The 18333-nt window shown below is 47.4% G+C and overlaps 8 protein-coding genes across 8 annotated transcripts; 5 read left to right on the top strand and 3 right to left on the bottom strand.

The window, feature by feature from the left end:
- Positions 1-1047: 1047 nt before the first annotated feature.
- Positions 1048-3026, top strand: LY89DRAFT_759013 (uncharacterized protein). Its single transcript, XM_018221451.1, has 2 exons — positions 1048-1622; positions 1686-3026. Exons 1-2 carry the CDS (start codon positions 1257-1259, stop codon positions 2643-2645), a joined length of 1326 nt encoding a protein of 441 aa, XP_018065556.1. The 5' UTR covers positions 1048-1256; the 3' UTR covers positions 2646-3026.
- A 1049-nt stretch (positions 3027-4075) lies between these two features.
- LY89DRAFT_700450 (uncharacterized protein) lies at positions 4076-4804 on the top strand (the record flags this gene model as incomplete). The annotated part of the gene is made up of 3 exons (XM_018217123.1): positions 4076-4277; positions 4324-4614; positions 4662-4804. 3 exons carry the CDS (start codon positions 4076-4078, stop codon positions 4802-4804), a joined length of 636 nt encoding a protein of 211 aa, XP_018065557.1.
- An 856-nt stretch (positions 4805-5660) lies between these two features.
- On the top strand, positions 5661-7050 carry LY89DRAFT_239475 (uncharacterized protein). Its single transcript, XM_018206096.1, has 3 exons — positions 5661-5813; positions 6072-6325; positions 6388-7050. Exons 2-3 carry the CDS (start codon positions 6115-6117, stop codon positions 6768-6770), a joined length of 594 nt encoding a protein of 197 aa, XP_018065558.1. The 5' UTR covers positions 5661-5813; positions 6072-6114; the 3' UTR covers positions 6771-7050.
- Positions 7051-7713: 663 nt separating this feature from the next.
- LY89DRAFT_239477 (uncharacterized protein) lies at positions 7714-8965 on the top strand. Its single transcript, XM_018206097.1, has 2 exons — positions 7714-8325; positions 8386-8965. Exons 1-2 carry the CDS (start codon positions 7934-7936, stop codon positions 8852-8854), a joined length of 861 nt encoding a protein of 286 aa, XP_018065559.1. The 5' UTR covers positions 7714-7933; the 3' UTR covers positions 8855-8965.
- Positions 8966-10344: 1379 nt separating this feature from the next.
- On the bottom strand, positions 10345-11551 carry LY89DRAFT_625684 (phosphoglycerate mutase-like protein). The gene is made up of 3 exons (XM_018211084.1): positions 11224-11551; positions 11163-11171; positions 10345-11114 (listed from the first exon to the last, which is right to left on the bottom strand). The coding sequence occupies exons 1-3, from the start codon at positions 11267-11269 to the stop codon at positions 10441-10443; spliced, it is 729 nt and encodes a 242-aa protein (XP_018065560.1). The 5' UTR covers positions 11270-11551; the 3' UTR covers positions 10345-10440.
- A 535-nt stretch (positions 11552-12086) lies between these two features.
- LY89DRAFT_595005 (uncharacterized protein) lies at positions 12087-13511 on the top strand (the record flags this gene model as incomplete). Its single annotated transcript, XM_018209836.1, has 2 exons — positions 12087-13134; positions 13201-13511. 2 exons carry the CDS (start codon positions 12087-12089, stop codon positions 13509-13511), a joined length of 1359 nt encoding a protein of 452 aa, XP_018065561.1.
- Positions 13512-13653: 142 nt separating this feature from the next.
- LY89DRAFT_689111 (HET-domain-containing protein) lies at positions 13654-16281 on the bottom strand. Its single transcript, XM_018215844.1, has 3 exons — positions 15624-16281; positions 13887-15564; positions 13654-13811 (listed from the first exon to the last, which is right to left on the bottom strand). Exons 1-2 carry the CDS (start codon positions 16057-16059, stop codon positions 13895-13897), a joined length of 2106 nt encoding a protein of 701 aa, XP_018065562.1. The 5' UTR covers positions 16060-16281; the 3' UTR covers positions 13654-13811; positions 13887-13894.
- A 723-nt stretch (positions 16282-17004) lies between these two features.
- LY89DRAFT_723046 (3-hydroxyisobutyrate dehydrogenase-like protein) lies at positions 17005-18331 on the bottom strand (the record flags this gene model as incomplete). Its single annotated transcript, XM_018218783.1, has 3 exons — positions 18145-18331; positions 17913-18088; positions 17005-17817 (listed from the first exon to the last, which is right to left on the bottom strand). Exons 1-3 carry the CDS (start codon positions 18176-18178, stop codon positions 17005-17007), a joined length of 1023 nt encoding a protein of 340 aa, XP_018065563.1. The 5' UTR covers positions 18179-18331.
- Between the last annotated feature and the right edge of the window lie 2 nt (positions 18332-18333).

Here is an 18333-nt window from a genome sequence, read left to right on the forward strand (position 1 = left end):
TCATATGGAATCAACCCCTAGTTCTTGTTGCCACTTCTAGTTGAAATGCTTGTATGAAGTGCGAGGTTTGGGAACATTTTCCTAGTAGGCGAAGCTGCAAACAAGACTAGCTGAGGATATTGTATAAGACGCATAAGTCCGGACCATCCTTTACAAGGGTTTTCAAGCAGTGGATGCCATCGTAAGAAGCCGAGACTAGCTAGCTATCAATTATAAAAGCCTCACAACTACACGTGACCATGTTCGCCTTCTCCCTATCGCATGCCTGCAAGGCGGTCCCAATCAGAGGTTGTGACTTGTTCTGTTGCACGTCGCATCTTGGCGTGCCCTAAATGAGAGTAGGACGGGTTACGAAGTGATTGCAAATCGTTTTGGATATGTTTTGCTCGTGCCGTCCCGCTCTCGTTTCTTCTTTATAGCCGAGGAGAAACATGTCAGAAGTTGAGATGCTGGATATTTCTAGTATGTAAAGCATGCCAACAAGCTTGAGGTACTGTTGTGAAGCGAAGTTTCAAACTGCTTTCGAAGGTCTTTTACACTGCAGTAATTCTAAATTCGCGACTACTGACGCTGAAGCTGGCGATCGAAGACCAGGATCTGGAATACAGAGGCAACATCCACATCTGACCCCTGACTCCTAGTTATGTACAAGATCTTCAAGTTCAACTGCTTCTCCCTTCTCCTTTCTTTTCCAACAGTTGCAATGCCGATAATGATACGCCATCAAAGCCGTTAAAAAGAAACCGAACAGCAATAACATACCCGCAAGCGTAAAAGCGTCCCTCATACTGCAACCAGATATTTTCATGGTCATAAAGTTGACTTCTAGAGTGTAATTTAGGATAACGAAGACGGTGAAGGTAGCCATGGTTATAATGCAGCCTCGTTGCCATAGCAGAGTGGATTTCTTCTTCGAGGTAGACACTCTACTGCTGGCTATGGGCTGAGTTTGACTTCGGTGAGTGTCTCTGGTATTATATGGACTGTGCGATGTTAAAGACATGGCGTCCTACTCTGACTAAAGACGCATATTTGATTTAGAAGCCTCATGATTTGATGGAGTACGCGTATGACAGCCTTGCGAATGTATGCGTTTGCACGCATGGCACTATTGCCTCGGAGCTCAGCCACACCGCATCTCTTTTCTCTCTCGTACGCGTCTATCAAAGATCGCGTCTTCTCCCTCACAATGTATCTAAGTCTGATAAGAAACATTACATCCCTCCAAAGCTCAAGCATACACCCTCACGGCAACGATGAAACGCTCTCCCTGCCCCACCATCCTCGTCATAGGCCCCAGCCTCGTCTCAGCCTCAACCTTCGCTACCAACTGCACGATCCCGTCCTTGACCACGACCATCGTAACAGCACCTAACTCTCGAGGAACGCTGCAGATACTGTGGAGCAGCTTATTCACGATCTTCATATGCATCTGGACTGTGCAGCATCTCAACGTCCCCGGACAGCGCGATGGCAGAGATAAGAATTGGAGAGGAGATCTGAAATGGGCGTGGAAGAGATTCTGGACGAAGTTTAAATGGATGCTGTTCTCGTTGATCTTCCCGGAGTTTCTGCTCGCGAAAGCGGTCGCGGATTGGATGGCTGCGAAGAATACTTTGAAGGTGTTAGCTAGCGATGCACCTAGACCGAGGTTGGGTTTGTTGCAACTCGTTCGTCAAAATCAGATTGAAAGAGCCTACGAAGACCCTTTGGAATGGACACTGGCACATGCTTTCTATATCAATATGGGCGGTTTTGTGACTCGATCGGCACTGCGGAGAAATGACCTACAAGGCTCCAAGCTGTTGCATCTGGATATTACACATGTCGAAATCTTCAGGTTGTTAAGTTATATAAAGAAATTGCCGATCACAAAAGAGGAGGTAGAGGATAAGAGCAAGGCCGATTCCCTTGTCAAAGCTTCAGCAATCGCGCAAGTCGCTTGGATGGTGATACAAGTGGCTGCTCGAACTATTGAAGGTCTGCCGGTCACTCAGATGGAAATAACTGCGTGCTCGTTCGCGGCCTGCTGCTTCATCACCTATATGTTTTGGTGGAATAAACCAAAGAACATAAATGAGGCAACCGATCTCGGACTAAATTGGGTAGAAATAAGTGAGAGGCGCACATCCAGCATAGTGAGTATGAGGATTCTACAAATAATGCTCATGTACGAATGGTCATCGATGGCCCATATAAACATGAGTTTGTACGATCAACCGCCGAGGAACGACTCGCTACTCCGTACACAAAGGGATGAACATAGAACCCAGTTCTACTTTAGTCAAGGGCTCATGTTTGGAGGCATAGTGCTAGGAGCTACCCAGTGTGCCGCATGGAAGCTTGATTTTCCTACCAAGGTCGATCGCGACATCTGGCGGTTTGCAAGCATTGCCAGCGCGTCTGTTGTGATACTCTTTTATGCGCTCAGTCTTCAGGAGATCAATTCAAGATGGCCCGATGCGGTGGATAGAAATCTCTCCAAACGTAAATCGCCGATATTTGTGGTCTTGTCGTTATTATGCGGGTTGATATATACAGTTTGCAGGATGTTCATTCTGTTCGAATCTGTCTACTCGTTATTTCATCTTTCGCCAGAGGCTTTCAAGACAACTTGGTCGACGAACCTCCCTCATGTAAATTAGCAATGGTGCAGAGTAGAGGAAACAAAAATAGCTGAGATGGTTTCGTCACCCAAGACAAGAAGAACAAATCATGTACAGCAATCCGAAACAAGGCTGTCAGCCAAACGATCACATGGTAAGCAAAGTTGAGTTAAGCTTGCTTGCTAGTTCCGAGGCACTGAACCACCGCAACATTATGATCCTAGATCCTAGTATGAAGCTCCATATCAATTCGCTTCCAACCAGGTCTCAGTTCCACAGCAGCTCACAACTGGTAAGCCCTGCGACATGCAACAAAGATCCTCAAAATCCTCCAGGAGTTGACATAGCCCACGTGATGACGTGGACATGAGGCTCTAAGGTAGAACAGAAGCAGACGCGTAATACAAAAGAAGAGATAGCAGAGCATGCAGCAAAGAGAAACGGTAAGGCAGACCATACTCTATTAAGAGTGTGGTCGGCCGAGGGTAGCACCAGATCACGTGAAACTGAGCCTCTTCCCCAAGCTGACGAGAGACACGCTGCGTCTCAACAAGAGAGCTTGGCCCAATTACATAACGCCTCGGACATCCCCAGTCTTTGGGAACCGTTCTTTTTATTCGGAAGACGGGGTTGTAGTGTGCCACCTCCTGAAAAGCTTTCTTCTTGGTTCCGGGAAGTGTGGCAAACCACAATAGCGGCGGCGACAAGACAATTCGAGGTCGAGACTCGAGACTCGAGGCTGCACCACCACTACCAGTCGTCGTCACACAGGATTGCAGCAATGGATGCGGAAGAGTGCAGATGTAGTTAAGATGGTGCATGGAGGGGTTCAGCTGTCAAACAGATCAATTGATGACATCGTATTCTTGCACATCTTCATGCATAAATTGTGCGTTGCTGCATACCCTGGATGCTCACCTCTCCTCATTTGAAGCTGTCCTTGCTCTACCCCTGCTGAGTGCAGCTTCCCCGTATTCAAGATTTTGAGTGGGACGCTGAACCCCCGTTGACCCTGCAGCTATATTGAGTCTAACCGCTTTAAACTCGCAGAATGGGGCAGCAGTGACCAATGAGAAAAATGAATTCTCGAACGGGCCATAAATCTTTTCTATTAGCGTCAACTGGTTGCTGCGTTGACCCCTGCGCACCCCTGCGCCAAAACACAGCCCAGCGTCAGTCGCAATTTCTATTTCAGACAGGCCTTCCCCCAAGTACGGGTATCTTCCTTCTTCCTCTCCCTCTTTCCACTCACTTCAATCTACACAATCTGAAGACCATCCATCAACCTCCAGATCATCTTCAAGTGTTATCCAAGACAAGCACTCGTTCCTAATGTAAGCATGCAACTTCCCGTACCGGATCGTGTCTAGTCGCGTCCTCGAGGCTGCCGTCAGGAGACTAATTCGAAGCTGCGTTACAGATCAGTCACCTCCAATCAAACAAGCTCGAATCCCTTCATAACCATCAAAATGCAATTCTCAAGTCTTTTCGTCGCTGCTGCGGCTCTCGCTGTTGCCAATGCAGCTCAATTCACAATGACTGCTTCGCAATTCGTCAGCGTCAAGACTGGTACTCCATTCGATCTGACCTGGTCAAATGCCACTGGCGCAGTCACTCTTCTGTTGAAGAACGGTGCTGCCAACAACCTCCAGACTGTTGAGACCATTGCCAGTATGTAACTCGCACAATAGATTGAGCCCAATTCTGACTTTCGCAGGCGGTTTGACCGGAACATCCTACAGCTGGACTCCAGAGGCCACTCTCCCAAGTGGATCCTATGCCTTCGAGATCGATGACAGCACCGGTCCCAACTACAGCATCCAATTCACCTTGGCTGGAGCCGCTTCCTCGTCATCTTCCGCATCATCTACTTCCTCTGGATCAAGCACTTCTAGCTCTACTGGATCTAGCAGCACGGGTAGCACCACCACAACCTCGTCCAGCTCTTCTGCTACAGCTAAATCGAACTCTACCTCTTCCACTACATCTGGCAGCAGCACCAAGACAAGTAAGTACAAATCCATATTTTCAATTAATGCAGGCTAACAGTTGTAGCATCTGGAAGCAAGACAGCTACCACCACTGGAAGCAGCACCTCCTCCACATCCTCTCCATCAAGCGTCTCCTCCGCCTCCGGCTTCGCTTCTCCTCTCGCTTTTGTTCTTTTGGCCGTCGCAGCCATCATGACTCTCAACTAAGCATCTCATCTACACATCTACAAATGTCTAAATACGCGTTTATGTTCTTGGAGGATCTCTATTAGTCAATGTTATAATCGCATAGCGTTTTAATCGATTTACACCAATCCATTTCCGTAATCGACCATCTCGCTCAATCAAAAAGGAAAGTTTAATGTATTGCATCTGGGAGGCGTAATTGATATGCTTCCGCGTAAAGGAAAGAGGAGGTCTAGCTTCGGAGGATTGGAAGGGATGGGTGGGTACGCAGGTTGTATCTACGAGGATCCGATTCTTGTAGTTACTTTGCGTACATTTACTGTCAGGCATTTGGTAGATAGATAGTCAAAATGAAACGACTTTTCAATCACTCCCTCCTCTTCCCTCAAATCCTTCCCGGACATCTCGGCCTATTTCCCTTTCCGCCCTCGTCTGATGAGACACCAACACTCGAAAAATTCTTGCCGCGATCCTGGAACCTGACATCACCCCTCAGGTTCGCATCTCACCATCCTATTTATGCAAAATGCAATCGAAACTCCATGACGCACCTTTTTTTTTTTTACCTTCCTTCCTTTACACCCCAGCTTCGGCAGCAGCCTGGAGCCATGGTCGCACTGTGGCGTCGAATCAAGGTTTGGGAGGGTGAGATGCGCAGATACGAGGTTTTTTTTTGGTGAGGTGAGGTTCAGCACGCCACATGGGGGGGTTTTCAGCACCATTGTTCTATCTACGAAGTCAGCTCAAAAAGTGGAATGCTGCAGAGAAATGACTCCAGTCAATTATTTATTAGGTCGTGTTGATTAATAAGGTTCCGATATCCGACTCTGGTGGGCCATTTTTGATGGGGAGGACGGAGATTTACAGTAAGCTAGATGTGGATCGATCCGAGAAGTTGAAGCTAGTCTGTGTTGGGGATGGGGTGGAAAGTGGATATAGTGATGGATGATGGTACCTGCATAAGGGTTATGCATACCAAGACAATGTGATGAGCATAAATAGACTAGAAGAGACATGATGTGAAAAAAAGGTTTGTGATACAGTACTTTGCGAATTGAGTTTATTTTCGTGGCGCTGAGTAGCGATAAGTAATGCTGTGGCGTACACTTGTGGTCGAGCGAAATGTCTTGGATTGAAATTTGATGTTTCTGTGGAGGGGCTGGCCATGCCATTTTTCTTTTCGAGATGAGATGAGGTGTCTTGTCTTCAATCATTCATCGTCTGGAATGTGTTCTTGTTGATGTTTGTATTTGTGTTTTGTTCGTCGTGTTGACGTCTTTAACATCAGTGCTATTGCGACGGGGATATACTCATTTCACCAGCTGGACAAGATGCAACTCTCCCTAACCTTCCTCACGGCCTTCGCCTCGCTGGCAATGGCCCAGAATCCGTTTCTGTATAATCCAGGCGATCTGACGAGCATCACGGCCGGCTCCTCATTCATGATCAAATGGGCCCCGTCGACGGGGACGACGGATACCGTGACCATCTTGCTGAGGCAGGGAAATCCAGCGCAATTGACGACCGTTGAGACGATTGCTTGTCCGTTCCCCATATCCCTCTCCTCTCCTTTCTCACCGCCATCACTAACACTTACTTCACAGCAAGCATAACAAACACCGGCGCCTACCTCTGGCCCGTCCCCGCCTCCCTCGTCAACGGCGCCCTCTACACCTTCGAGATCTACGACGACCTGAACCACGATCTGGCCAACTACTCCAATCAGTTCTCCATCGTGTCCACGAATACCGTGACGTCTGTACTCGCGGCGCCCGCGAGTACGATTACTACGAATGGACATGTTACGACGGTTTATGCGACGGCGACAGCGGCGGCGGTGGTGGGGAGTTCGAGTGTGAGTGGGAGTGGGAGTGGGACGACGACGAGTCCGGTGGAGAGTCCGGTGGCGACGAAGAATGCGGGGAGTAGGAGGGAGGTTGGGGGTGTGGTGATGGGGGTTGTGGTTGGGGTTTTGGCTGTTTTGTGAGAGGGTGAGGAGAGGTTGGGTTGTGTATATAGGCCCGGGGATTTTCTTGGGTGTGAGGAGGGGCTTGGTGTATATGAGTGTTGGGTTTGAAGAGCCTCTTTTGGACAGAAGATGAGATAGGAATACATAATGTTTAGTTACAGCCGTGCGAGGTGCATGGGTGGATCTTTCTTTGAGATACAGTAAGTTAGGGCATCGGGTTTGTATTCGGTTATGTCTATATCTTTTGTTACATATCACAAGTGGGAATCTAGTCCCTCTATTGTGGGATATGGCTCGATGGAGCTGGGCGGAAGATTGGCAGCCTTTTCTTCTTGCCACAGTTGTCTGATGTAAGGATGAGGGAAGAATATTTTTAACTTTGTCCGTGAATGGAGTTTTACTATAGCTAGGTGGAGAGTATCGTTTTATTCTCTATTTTTACTCATGCTTTTGAGTTCAATCTCTGTTTTGCTTCTAATTTGCTGAGGCTTCGCAACATGGTGCAATGTTTGCTTGGAGTTTCTTGTTAGATAGCGAACTAAGAGTCCACAACAATTCACTGTCAATTACACTAGTATATGCTTAGCATATGCCTAGCGTATCCAAGTGCGATGTGCCACAAATGTCCTGGGTATCTGCGAGGGAGTTTAAGTCGGCGAAATAACTTGCTGATTGCTCAGGCGAGAACACCAAAATCCAAAGTGTTGCGCAAAATCTTTCCTCGGCATACCACGATTTGAAGTTTAAACTATCTTCTAGATTACTTTAAAAATACCCAATAATTCTTTGATTGATGTTTCTGTTTATATTTATTGACCGTTGTGTTAGCAATACTGCAATCTCAAAGAAATTACTACACTTGGTCAAATCGGCAACTTATTTCCCCGACTGAGGTCGGAATGATCACTTGTCGACCTAAGCATCTTACTCTCGTTCAATTGGCTCAATCTCGGTCTCTTTACACTTACAGTTGCTTACTCCGAACTTTAAATCCTACCTTCTCCTTTGGACTCGCATCCGCTCCTTCAGATACCGGGCACGAAGATACCATCCCGTCCACGTGACTCTCCTGAAGGGATGTTTCGTTTCAGCCACAGGGGTTCGTCCCGTCCCTCCTTACTTCCTTCTTGCCTTCTAGAAGCCAGCCTTTTCCCCTCCTACTTTATTCATCAAGCAAAATAATGAACAGCTCAACAATCCGTCGTTTAGTCCAAGGGACCAAAACCCGGATCAAAGCAGCCAACACACCTCGAGACGATATTCTGAAAGCTGTTGAATATCAAAAACTTCTGAGCCTCGTAGATGAACTTGACTTTTTGTTAGCGAGTTTGGCTGAGATGGATGTTTATGCGATGAAGGATTTTGAGGCGATTGCTGGAGTCAAAGAGCAGAGGAAAGGTTTGGCGGAGGTATTGAGAAGATTGTTGTCTGATAGTGCGCATGCGAATAGCGATGGGCGAGCGATCAACAGGTGGCGTTATAAGAAAAAGTTACATGCTGTTTCCAAGGAGCTTGTGAGGGGTGTTGAAGGTGATGTTTTGAGGTTAAGGGAAGTGTGCTCGAGAGCCTCTGAGTAAGTCGATCTATTCGAATTTTAAACTTGAGGTCAAAGTCCGATATTAATACTATTCAGACCTGCTTCGTTCTCGACGGCTGTTGAAAATAACCAGACCGAAAACTCGATCTATCACAGAACAGTAGAAACGCCACCGCCGAATTACTTCGATACTTCCGTCCGCAACCCAAGACCAGAAACCTCAGTCGAGCTCCCCACCACAGCCCAATCTCCTACCATCATTCCACCATCCCATCCTCCCACCACCAACTCCAACATTGCAATCTCCTCAACCACCACCCACCCCCGAGGCTGCATCCTCATTCTCTCTCTAGTAGCAACATTCGTCCTCTTCAGCTGTATCTCCGGCCTCTACTTCACTCTAAACAAAAGCCTGGGATACAGTATGGGAGATGCATTTACGCTCGCAGGATACATCATTGCAGTTGGGACTCTGGTCTCCAGTGCTGCGTTGGCGAGGCATTGGCCTAGTTGTCGGTGTTGGAAGGGGAAGGATAGAGCATGTGGAGAGGTGGGGGATGGTTGAGGATCGAGAGGTCGGAAGTGAAGTTTCGGGAGGTGGGCGAAGTTTGGAAAAGGGGTTGGAAGGCGATGTTCGGCTGCTCGGTGTGTGCTTATTCTTCATTTCTAGTCAAGCATCTTTTGTTAAATGTAATTATAGACACTAGGCCATAGGCGGGGATAATGATGCAACGATTATTTAAGGTGTACTTCAGAATTTTTTCAGGTTCAGGCGACATTCCATGGCTATACAAGTAAATTGCGACATGCAACAAAAGGCTTCCTTGACTCTAATTGGATAAATTGATCGCTTTTCTGAATTGAAGGTGAATTTGGGATAGCAACCAGTTGTATAGTGCCCAAGGACTTTAACGATAGCTATTATCGTGAATAGCTCGCGTCACAATGGATCTTCCAGATATCAACCAAAAGAGTGCTATGGTAGACAACACCGCTTTGGATTTTTGAGCTAAGAGAGCAACGAAAGCATCAGCTTCATGGCTCAAGGTGATGACCGAACATCTTAGCTTTAGTCTCATCGACACGTCCTTTGTCCCTACGTATAATCAGAGAACAAACTTTGAGCTTTATTGGACAATGTACATGCATCATCACTTTCCTTTAATTCACGTTGACCTTCACGATCTTAATTTACAGATCATTGACAATGCTCAGCTTCAGATCCATGCTTAGCTTGAGACGAGGTTGAAAGTGCGATGTGCAACAAAACAATACCAACTCTTTTCCTATCCTTTTGTCTGAAAGAATTTGCCCCTTTTATTACATGTCGCACTTCTCCATAGACGAACATCGGTCACTTCTTATCCATCTAGTCTGCAAAACTGCCTAAGTACAGACATCATCCCCTACTAGACTTTTAGACTCGTTGATATTTGAGCATGTAGGCTCATAGAAAATCGTATAGCATCACCCGATAGGAGCTCGAGATATGGACCGCTTTCTCCCTGGAACGTTACCATAGCTAAAGAGATAGTAGCTATGTACCTACTACAATGTTTAAAAGTGCGATATGCAACAAAATTCCTTGCAGCAAAGGCTTTTTTATAAACTTGTTGCATATCGCACTTTTCTGCCTCTTTGGCATCTATTCCTCAACTACTGCTATAAGCAATTGTGACGATCCTCTTATGGACAAGCATACTTGGGATCCGTCTCCTTAACAATAAATATCTTATCTATGTATATACATAGACCTCTTCCCAAATTGACTACCGCAGACTTTGAGATATGCTCTCCTTTCAGCCAGGGTAGAAAAAGGGATAGGCTTGAGCTCAATATCGGCGACTTTAAATTGTAACGTGCAACAAAAACTATCAAATCTTGAGAAACAAGTGAATTTTGCAGAAAGAGTTGTGATAGATATCCAACTTCTCTCCAATCTCTCTCACTTTCTGACTCCTGTTGCAATCCACGCAGTCTATAGATCAGCTTTGAGACGAGTCTGCTTCAGAACTACTCCTTTGGCCTGGTCACTTTTCATGTATATGTGTCAGGCTTCTCAGTATTTTGATCGATGAAGTAAATGCATATCTACCTACAATCTCAAGTTTCAAGTACGCCCCGCTTGGGTATTATCCCGAACAATCTTATCTATTCTGCCTGGCCTAGTAATTCCTCCTGCACAGAGAGCGGCGGCGGCCGAGGCATGTACTTAAAATCATGAGGCAACCAGCCAAAAGTACCCTTTGGTGACGTTCCCAAACCACCACCATTGTTCTCTGTCAGGTCCCACTCCACCAGTTTCAATCCATCTCTGCCATTAACGTCTTCCTCAAATTCGAAAATGCGATAATCTGCGTTTCCAAATTTCCTATGGCTAATACCTACCCTCATGAATCCATCGTGGCTAACAACAGCAATGACCTTTTCCTTTCTCTCTTTCAGCCACTTTCTTGCTACGACCCCTCTTTCAGTCAGGCTTTCCAGGGAGAATTCATAAAGCCCCTCCTTTGCCGGGAACACACGGTCGACACCGCTAAAGTCAATCCTTGGGTATTCCTTCACAAGCTCGGAGATGGGACGACCGATATCAATATTGTTGACCGTATTCTCTTGCCATTCAGCACGGGCAACTGCAGGAAATCCGCGATTTAGAAGCCAGCCAAGTGATGCCTCAGTGGTTTGGAGGGTTCGGCGCATAGGTGAGACGACGATAAGTTCAATTTCTTGCGCGAGCGGCAAAGCTTGCAGTGCTGTTGAAAGGGCAGGACATTGAATTTTGAGTCCATCGTCCGTGAGAGGCGGGTCTCGGATCATGTAGTCCTTTGGTAAGTGTTAGTCAAAGCGCCCACCGCAGGTATAGGAGAACTTATTTGTGATATCTAGTTCTGTTCAGCTATGTGGTCTACGACGAGTCATTGAATGTGAGCTTACTGTGTAGTGCCTCCGCGTGTCGAATCAAGATGATGGTCGGTGCCATCGGAACAGTTGGCTAGTTGGAACTAGACAATAGATGGAGAAGGTGGTGAGCTGTACTGGTATGAGCAAAGAGTCCCTCAGATGCACCGAGATTCGAGTGTTGAGAATGTTTATCGGTGATGTTGTTCCAGCTACGTTGGTGGAGCTGAGCTGCAGGCATGCCAAGGATTTCACATCACGCAGAGATTTCCGTTTGATAGAATGCTCAGCCACAATCGTCTACAAGCCTCGTAGACACAAGCCTGAGGAACGTCAGCTCCTCTCCTTCGATAACTTCAACAAGTGAAAGAGTCGCATTCCCGAAGGCTTCGGCCCTGCCAGCAAAAACACGTTCGGCTTTGTCAGCAGCGTCCACTTTTTACCTGATCAACTCCGCTTTGACGATGCCTCCAGTCACTACAGAGAAAGTTGGACAGCTTCGGAGCAGCGCAGATCAGACATCTGAGTTCCAGATATATCACAAATTGGGAAAAGACGAAATCAGATTGGTCGAGATCACACCAGCGAGCTCCGAGGACGAAGATGTTGTATGCCGTCTCAGGCAGGTCTTGAGACTCAATGCACCACCATATCAGGCTCTTTCATACTGTTGGGGACCTCAACATGAGCGTGGCAAAGGTCATATATTTCTTGATGTTGAAATTATCGGAGCTCGTGGCAAGGAAGCTGAGAGAATCGAATTGCCCGTCGCGCTGACTCTCCAGAAAGCTCTTCAAAGACTGCGATGTTACGATGGTCGAACAAGTCAACTGCTGTGGATAGATGCTATTTGCATCGATCAAACGAACGAGAAGGAGAAAGGAGAACAAGTTCAATCAATGCATCTTATATATCAAGAGGCAGCAGAAGTAGCAGTTTGGCTTGGTGATGAGGATAAAGAGAGCTTGCTGGCATGGGAACTAATCGAAGATTTCGAGCGTTGTCAAGGAGACGTCAATGCCACCAGAGATCTCATCAATATTTCCCGCGAGCGACAATTTGCTGGACTTCTGTCATTATTTCGACGGGACTACTTCTGGCGAATATGGGTCGTGCAAGAGATCACCTGTGCTCAAAAGGCCAGGGTGCATTGCGGTTCTAAGACCATATCTTGGTCAAATCTTCATAGAATTGGGAACGATATGGAGAGACTCCGCGAAACGCTCCGGGATACCATCTATCGCAACAAGCCAGCAGCACTTTTTAGTCTGATGACTGGTGGCCCCAAGAGTTTGAAAGTAGCTTCGGATGAGACATTCGTGGAAGAAAAGGCCCCTCCGTTGTTTGATTTGTTACAGTTGCATATGAGCAAGCTGTCTACAGACCCTCACGATAAAGTCTATGGTCTCATGGGCATTGCTTCGGACGGATCATCTTTCGGACCAATCGATTATGCGCGTTCTCCTCGAGCAACCTTTGTTCACACGGCTTGTTGTATCATTCGCAACACGAAGAAGCTAAATGCGATTTGTTTACGGCAGGACGACGACAACATCTATAATTTACCATCCTGGGTTCCTGATTGGGAACGAAGAAACCTGCATCCAAGTCACCGAGTTGTCGGTCTACACATCCGCCGACCACCTTTTGCGGCAGCAAAGGATACACATGCCGATGCAAAGTTTAAAGAGGACAAAGAAGTCTTATTAACTAGTGGTTTTGTAGTTGACATAATTACCACAGCAGCCAAGCCCCTCTACCTCGATGGTCCAGAAAGTGAAACGACTCCAACTTTGATTGCTTTCCATAACTGGTTCACCGTTTACACGAACAACGTTAGAGAAAAAGATCTCGATGTATTTGCACGAACGTTCTGCGGCGGGGCTTGGTATCCCCAATATTCGGAATTCGAGAAAGATTTGTCGCAGCGACTCGTATTCTTCTTTGGTCTCATACAAAAATAACTCCCTGGACTCTTGAGAGGCATCAATCCAGTTCGACATCTATTCAAAGCTGAATATCACGGAATACCACAAGTACTCGAAGCTCGCGAGTATGCCATGGTGTCGTCCGCCGCTCTGCGCATGCACGCCAAAAGGTTCATTGTCACACGAACGAAACTTGCTGGCCTTGCTCCGCAAGAAGCACAGGAAGGCGACAAGATAGTTGTGCTATTGGGATGCGACTTTCCGGTGGTGATGCGGGATATGGGAAGCTACTGGAAGCTGATTGGAGAGGTATACGTGGACGGGATCATGTATGGCGAAGCAATGGAGAGTTTTCCCTCCAGTATTTATGAGAAGTGTACTTTTTCGATTCGTTAGATACCAAGAATTCTGGATCTAGACGCAAATCTGTTGTTCGCAGACTTCGCTACCCTACGCATTCTCACCATTTATAGGGCGCGAAATGAGACATGTCAACTAGCATGAAGTGGGCGAGCGGACTTTGCTGGGTGCTAAAAAAATAGCTCGCCTGCTGCAGCTTTTCTTAGTCCTCATTAATTCTTTATCCTACTATCTCAAATTGTAATAAAATTGGCAGGCACTGCCGAAGTATCAACCACACCCCCTCAACCTCGATTCCTACCCCAGGGCTTTCTACCCATTCTTCGACTATATATACTACAGAGATCTGTAAGCCATACTGCAATTCTGAAACCGCACGCTTTCAACAAAGAACCACTTCCAAAGTCATACCTTCTCACTCAAACAAGAGTGATGACGTATCTGGGAATGCCACCTTCTTCCTTCTCGAACTTTTCCTGATATAAAGACTCATCCATCAAGGATTGCGGCCGCATCAAGAATAATCCCATCAACTCCGAGTAGCTCTCAACGTTGAAGATAATCTCCCAAGCACCAAACCGCTTGAAAACGCCTGGAAAATCACAATCCGCCTTGGTGACCACCAATCCATACATGGTCACGCCAGTTTTATAATGCATGACCTCATCCCCAGAGTTATCGACTGAGAGAGGAAGAAAGTAGACGCTATCTGCTACACTCTCATACTCAATCTTGTGATCAGGACTGACCTGTCCCTCGCCCCGCAGTAAAAACGTCTTGCCATCTAACTCTGTCTGATACGAGTTATCAAACGGCTGATCGAAATCATTCAACAAAGACGCTATCACGTTTCCTCGGATCAGTGGGCCGGTCTCGATGTCCAGATGCGCAGCTTGTAGTTGTCCCAAGGGATCTGGTCCAACGGGCTCTAGGTGTATGTCCAGGAAGTTGACCAATCTGCAGAGAGCGTCATTGCTGAACGTGTTCTTCAGTGGCGTCATGTATAGATACCAATTAATGGCTTGGTTCGATGATGCCCAAGACCACGACGGAGCTTGATATACGCTGGTCTCAGGATCTGGTATCGGTTGTAGACTCTCAGAGCTTTCGACTCTCCAACAAAGGTATATCTCAAGATCAGTCTTCCAAAGGCCGGCGACGTATTGGTCACCAGTTACGGACTGGAATTGGCGCGCCACTCCCGACAAGGCAATCAACTTGTCTTTCGAGTATGTGAGTTTAGCTCGTGAATACAGCTGGATTATTTCACGCCATTCCTCCGGGTCACCCAGCTTCCTTTCACTGGGGAATGGAATATCATCAGGATCAGCAGGCCGGACAGCTGCCCCTCCGGGTGCGCCCTCACAGGCAATATGGCGACGGCACTCGCAGAATATCTGCTCGGCAGTGAAATGTATAGTCCGGCGTGCTAGAAATCGTTCTTGGAACACCCAAGCACGCTGCGAGAGGGGACTTTGGTCCAAGCATCGAAAGTACAACCTCTCATCCGGAATCTCGAAAATCTGCTGGGATTTCGTCTGCACGTATTGTTTCGAAATACGTGATACAACTCTCTCGCGAAAGAGTCCCCCCAATCCGTCTTTCGAGGCAGTAGCTGCGAGATTCACAACAGCATTGCCATACACGTCCGCCATCAGACCAGATTCTCGGCGCCAGTCATCCTCGTCATCTTGGATGATGCACATGGAATCTATCCACACATATCTGTACCCTAGCTTGATAGTGACGAGGACCGCATCCAGAAAAGTGCCGCAAAGACTATGCACGGGAATTTTGCTGCTCAGAGTCTGTATGTTATTCTTCGTGAGTTTCAACGTCTCCATGGCGCCCCAGCAATGACTTAAAGTGACGTAGTCAAGCATCCCGAATACGTCGTTTGGGGTCCATAGCCGAAGACCCTGGGTGCTGATTTCAATAAGCCGCGTTGGTAATCTGAAGAAATGGGGGGCCGTATGGCATTGCGGATGGTCAGTCCTGCATGATTGGATCCAATTCTTAATGAATGCCAGGGACTCATCTGATGAAGTCGATGGTGCAAGCTTCAGCTCCGGCTCGGACTCTATGGCATCTAATTTCCATCAGTTCCATCACAATGGTTCATCAGTAGAATAGCATTCAGATACTTACCTGCTGGTCTTGGAACCAACGTGACCCCTCCATCCAGTTGCGGCGATGCTCTAGTTTCATCACCAGCTCGCTTAATCGTGACCCAGAGCTGATAATCCCTCTTCGCCCTCTCTTCTTTTCTCGCCCATGCAAGAGCCCAAAGACACAGACGCACTTGAAGTTCTCCCTTTGTCCGACTCTCAAGCACCTTACAACGCGCTTCTTCCTTTAAACTGTCGAACAAGCGAATACAAAAAATACAGCCGTTTTCTACCTCGATCCTCCACGCGATGGCGTCCCGGTGGAAAGCGAGCCCGTAAGAGCCTTTACCCCCTCTGCCGAATTGGAAATACGACTCTAGTTCCTCCACAATCTCATCCCAGGTATCGAAGAGGTTCCGGCACGTCGGACATAGCTTTCCTAGATGTGGACTTGAAATCGGACCACTTTCCGCCATTTTGTTGGGGGCCAATCGTCGCTTTCTGAGAGTTGCCCTTTCAGCTGATGTGTTGCAAGATGCCTATGTCTGCTTTATAGTCTGGGAGCCTGGGGATCATGCAAAGGTGAGAGATTCAGGAAGAAATGAGAATGAAATTGTTTCAATAAAGAAGTACGAGCTTGACGGAAGTGCAGAGCGCGTCGCGTGTTGAAAGCCACAGCGGCTCAGCCTCAATACTACCCTTGGGCCCGAGCAACGTGTTGCTGCCTTCGCTGTCTCGATTAAGAATTATTGCTACAGATTTCGGCAATTTATTCTCCCTTGAATGGTGACAGCTTTCTACACCGAGGCTCCTTCGAAAGTTAAGTTTCCTTTTAGATACTGACTTAACTCACGCGCCAGCTCATTTTTTCACATGTCCTAGCGGTTCTCGCTTAAGCCTGTTCTCACCACTCAGAGCAGTGGAAACTGGACAGAAACTGGACCTTAAAGCGGATTCTGGTGGTTTAAGGCGTGAAAGTCTAAGAATTTATCTGAAAGCTTGAACATCCCTTGAAAACAAGGGTTTTTGACTAATTGCAAAGCTGTATTCACCCTGACGTTCCCCAATTGTGGGAGGCTTAAGCGAAATTTGTGGAAAAAATGAGCTTAAGGGTGAATCAAGACGGTATTTACCTCTTTTTTTTGTAGGCATTTACTTGTTTGAGGCTCAATCACTAAGAGCTTAGCGAGCAGAAACATATACACAACAACGAGGCATACAGAAATTCTCATTTCGCTTCCAAGTTGCGGCCTTGCGCATAAATATATTCTCGTATGGGCTCTATTAGATGTAAATGCCTGAGCAACATACAAACCCTGAAGACGTAGAAAAGCGAAAGAAATCTAACTTCCGAGAGAATGTAAGGTGTTGGAAGCTCAGACAATTACACTTAATCTTCTCCAAAGATACAGGACATCTCCTCACCTCCTCTCACTCTCATTCAACCACTTATAAACAACCCTAGCATCCTTCCCCCTATACCTCTCATCCCGCATCGCCTCCCCAAAAGCCCCCAACGCCGGCCCATCCAACACCGTCCGCGCCCCCACATCCCCCGCCAACTGCGCCCCCATCCTCAACACCTTCTCACAAAGCTCGATCCGAAACCCCCCCTCATACCCCCTACTACTCGGCACATTCTCCTGCACGCCCGGCACCGGATTACTCTTACTAGTAACCCAGCACTGGCCACCGCTCACATTAATAACCTCCGTCAACAACTTCAAATCAAGCCCCATCTTGGCTCCGATATTCAGCGCCTCCGACGCCGCCAGTGACGTGATGGCAGACAGGTAGTTATTAATAATCTTAAACGCCGTTCCCGCCCCCACGTCCCCGCAATGAAACACCGCGTCCCGCTTCCCCATATGCGCCAACACCTCCTTCACGGTTTCAAAATCCGCGGTCTGCGCAGCGCCAACCATGAACGTCAGTGTGCCGTCCTCGGCGCCCATGGGGCCGCCGGAGACGGGGGCGTCGACGAATGTGAGGGTGCCGGAGAAGAGAGTGGTGTTTTTGACCGCGGACGCGACTTCCAGGATGGTGGCTGTTTCGATGGTGCCGCATTCCATGAGCATTTTGGGGTGAGGGGTGCCGGAGGAGGAGGAGGAGGAGGAGGAGGAGGATGAGGAGGAGGATGCGGTCGAGAGGGCGCCGGGTAGGAGGCCGGTGGTGGGGGAGAGGTAGACGGCTTTTACGGCGGAGGAGTTGGGGAGCATGGTTATTATCATGTTCTAATATACAATAATTAACTTTGACTTTCCAAGACACATGCTTCACTGAATCTGAAGTGTGGATTAAGGGGTTTAAGAGAAGGAAATATACTCACGGCTTTCTGTACAGCTTCGAGTCCATTCTCTACTACTTCAACGGGTCCCTTGCCTTCCATCTGCTTTTGGAACTTGGCGATTGCGTCTTTGTTCACGTCGCATATCAGGAGCGTGTATTCGGCACTCAGTCCCTTGCGAAGGTTCACTGCCATAGGATAACCCATCACTCCTAGACCTGTTGAAGTATGTTAGTCAAAATGCGGTGCAAAGAAACTCGTAGTTGAACTTTACCTATAAAGGCCACCGTCTTTGCTGGGTCTGCCATTTTTACTATGCTTAGGTCTTCTACAGCGAGTATTTAGGTGATCTCGCGTTATCGGTTTCAGTCAAGAGATTTCGAACCAGGCGTCTTAAAAAGTTAATATTTACGCTCCAAAAAATTCAAAAAAACATCGGTTGTCAATAACTGACGATTGTGTT

The sequence above is a fragment of the Mollisia scopiformis genome (assembly GCF_001500285.1).
Source record: "Mollisia scopiformis unplaced genomic scaffold LY89scaffold_24, whole genome shotgun sequence".
NCBI classification, from domain to species: domain Eukaryota; kingdom Fungi; phylum Ascomycota; class Leotiomycetes; order Helotiales; family Mollisiaceae; genus Mollisia; species Mollisia scopiformis.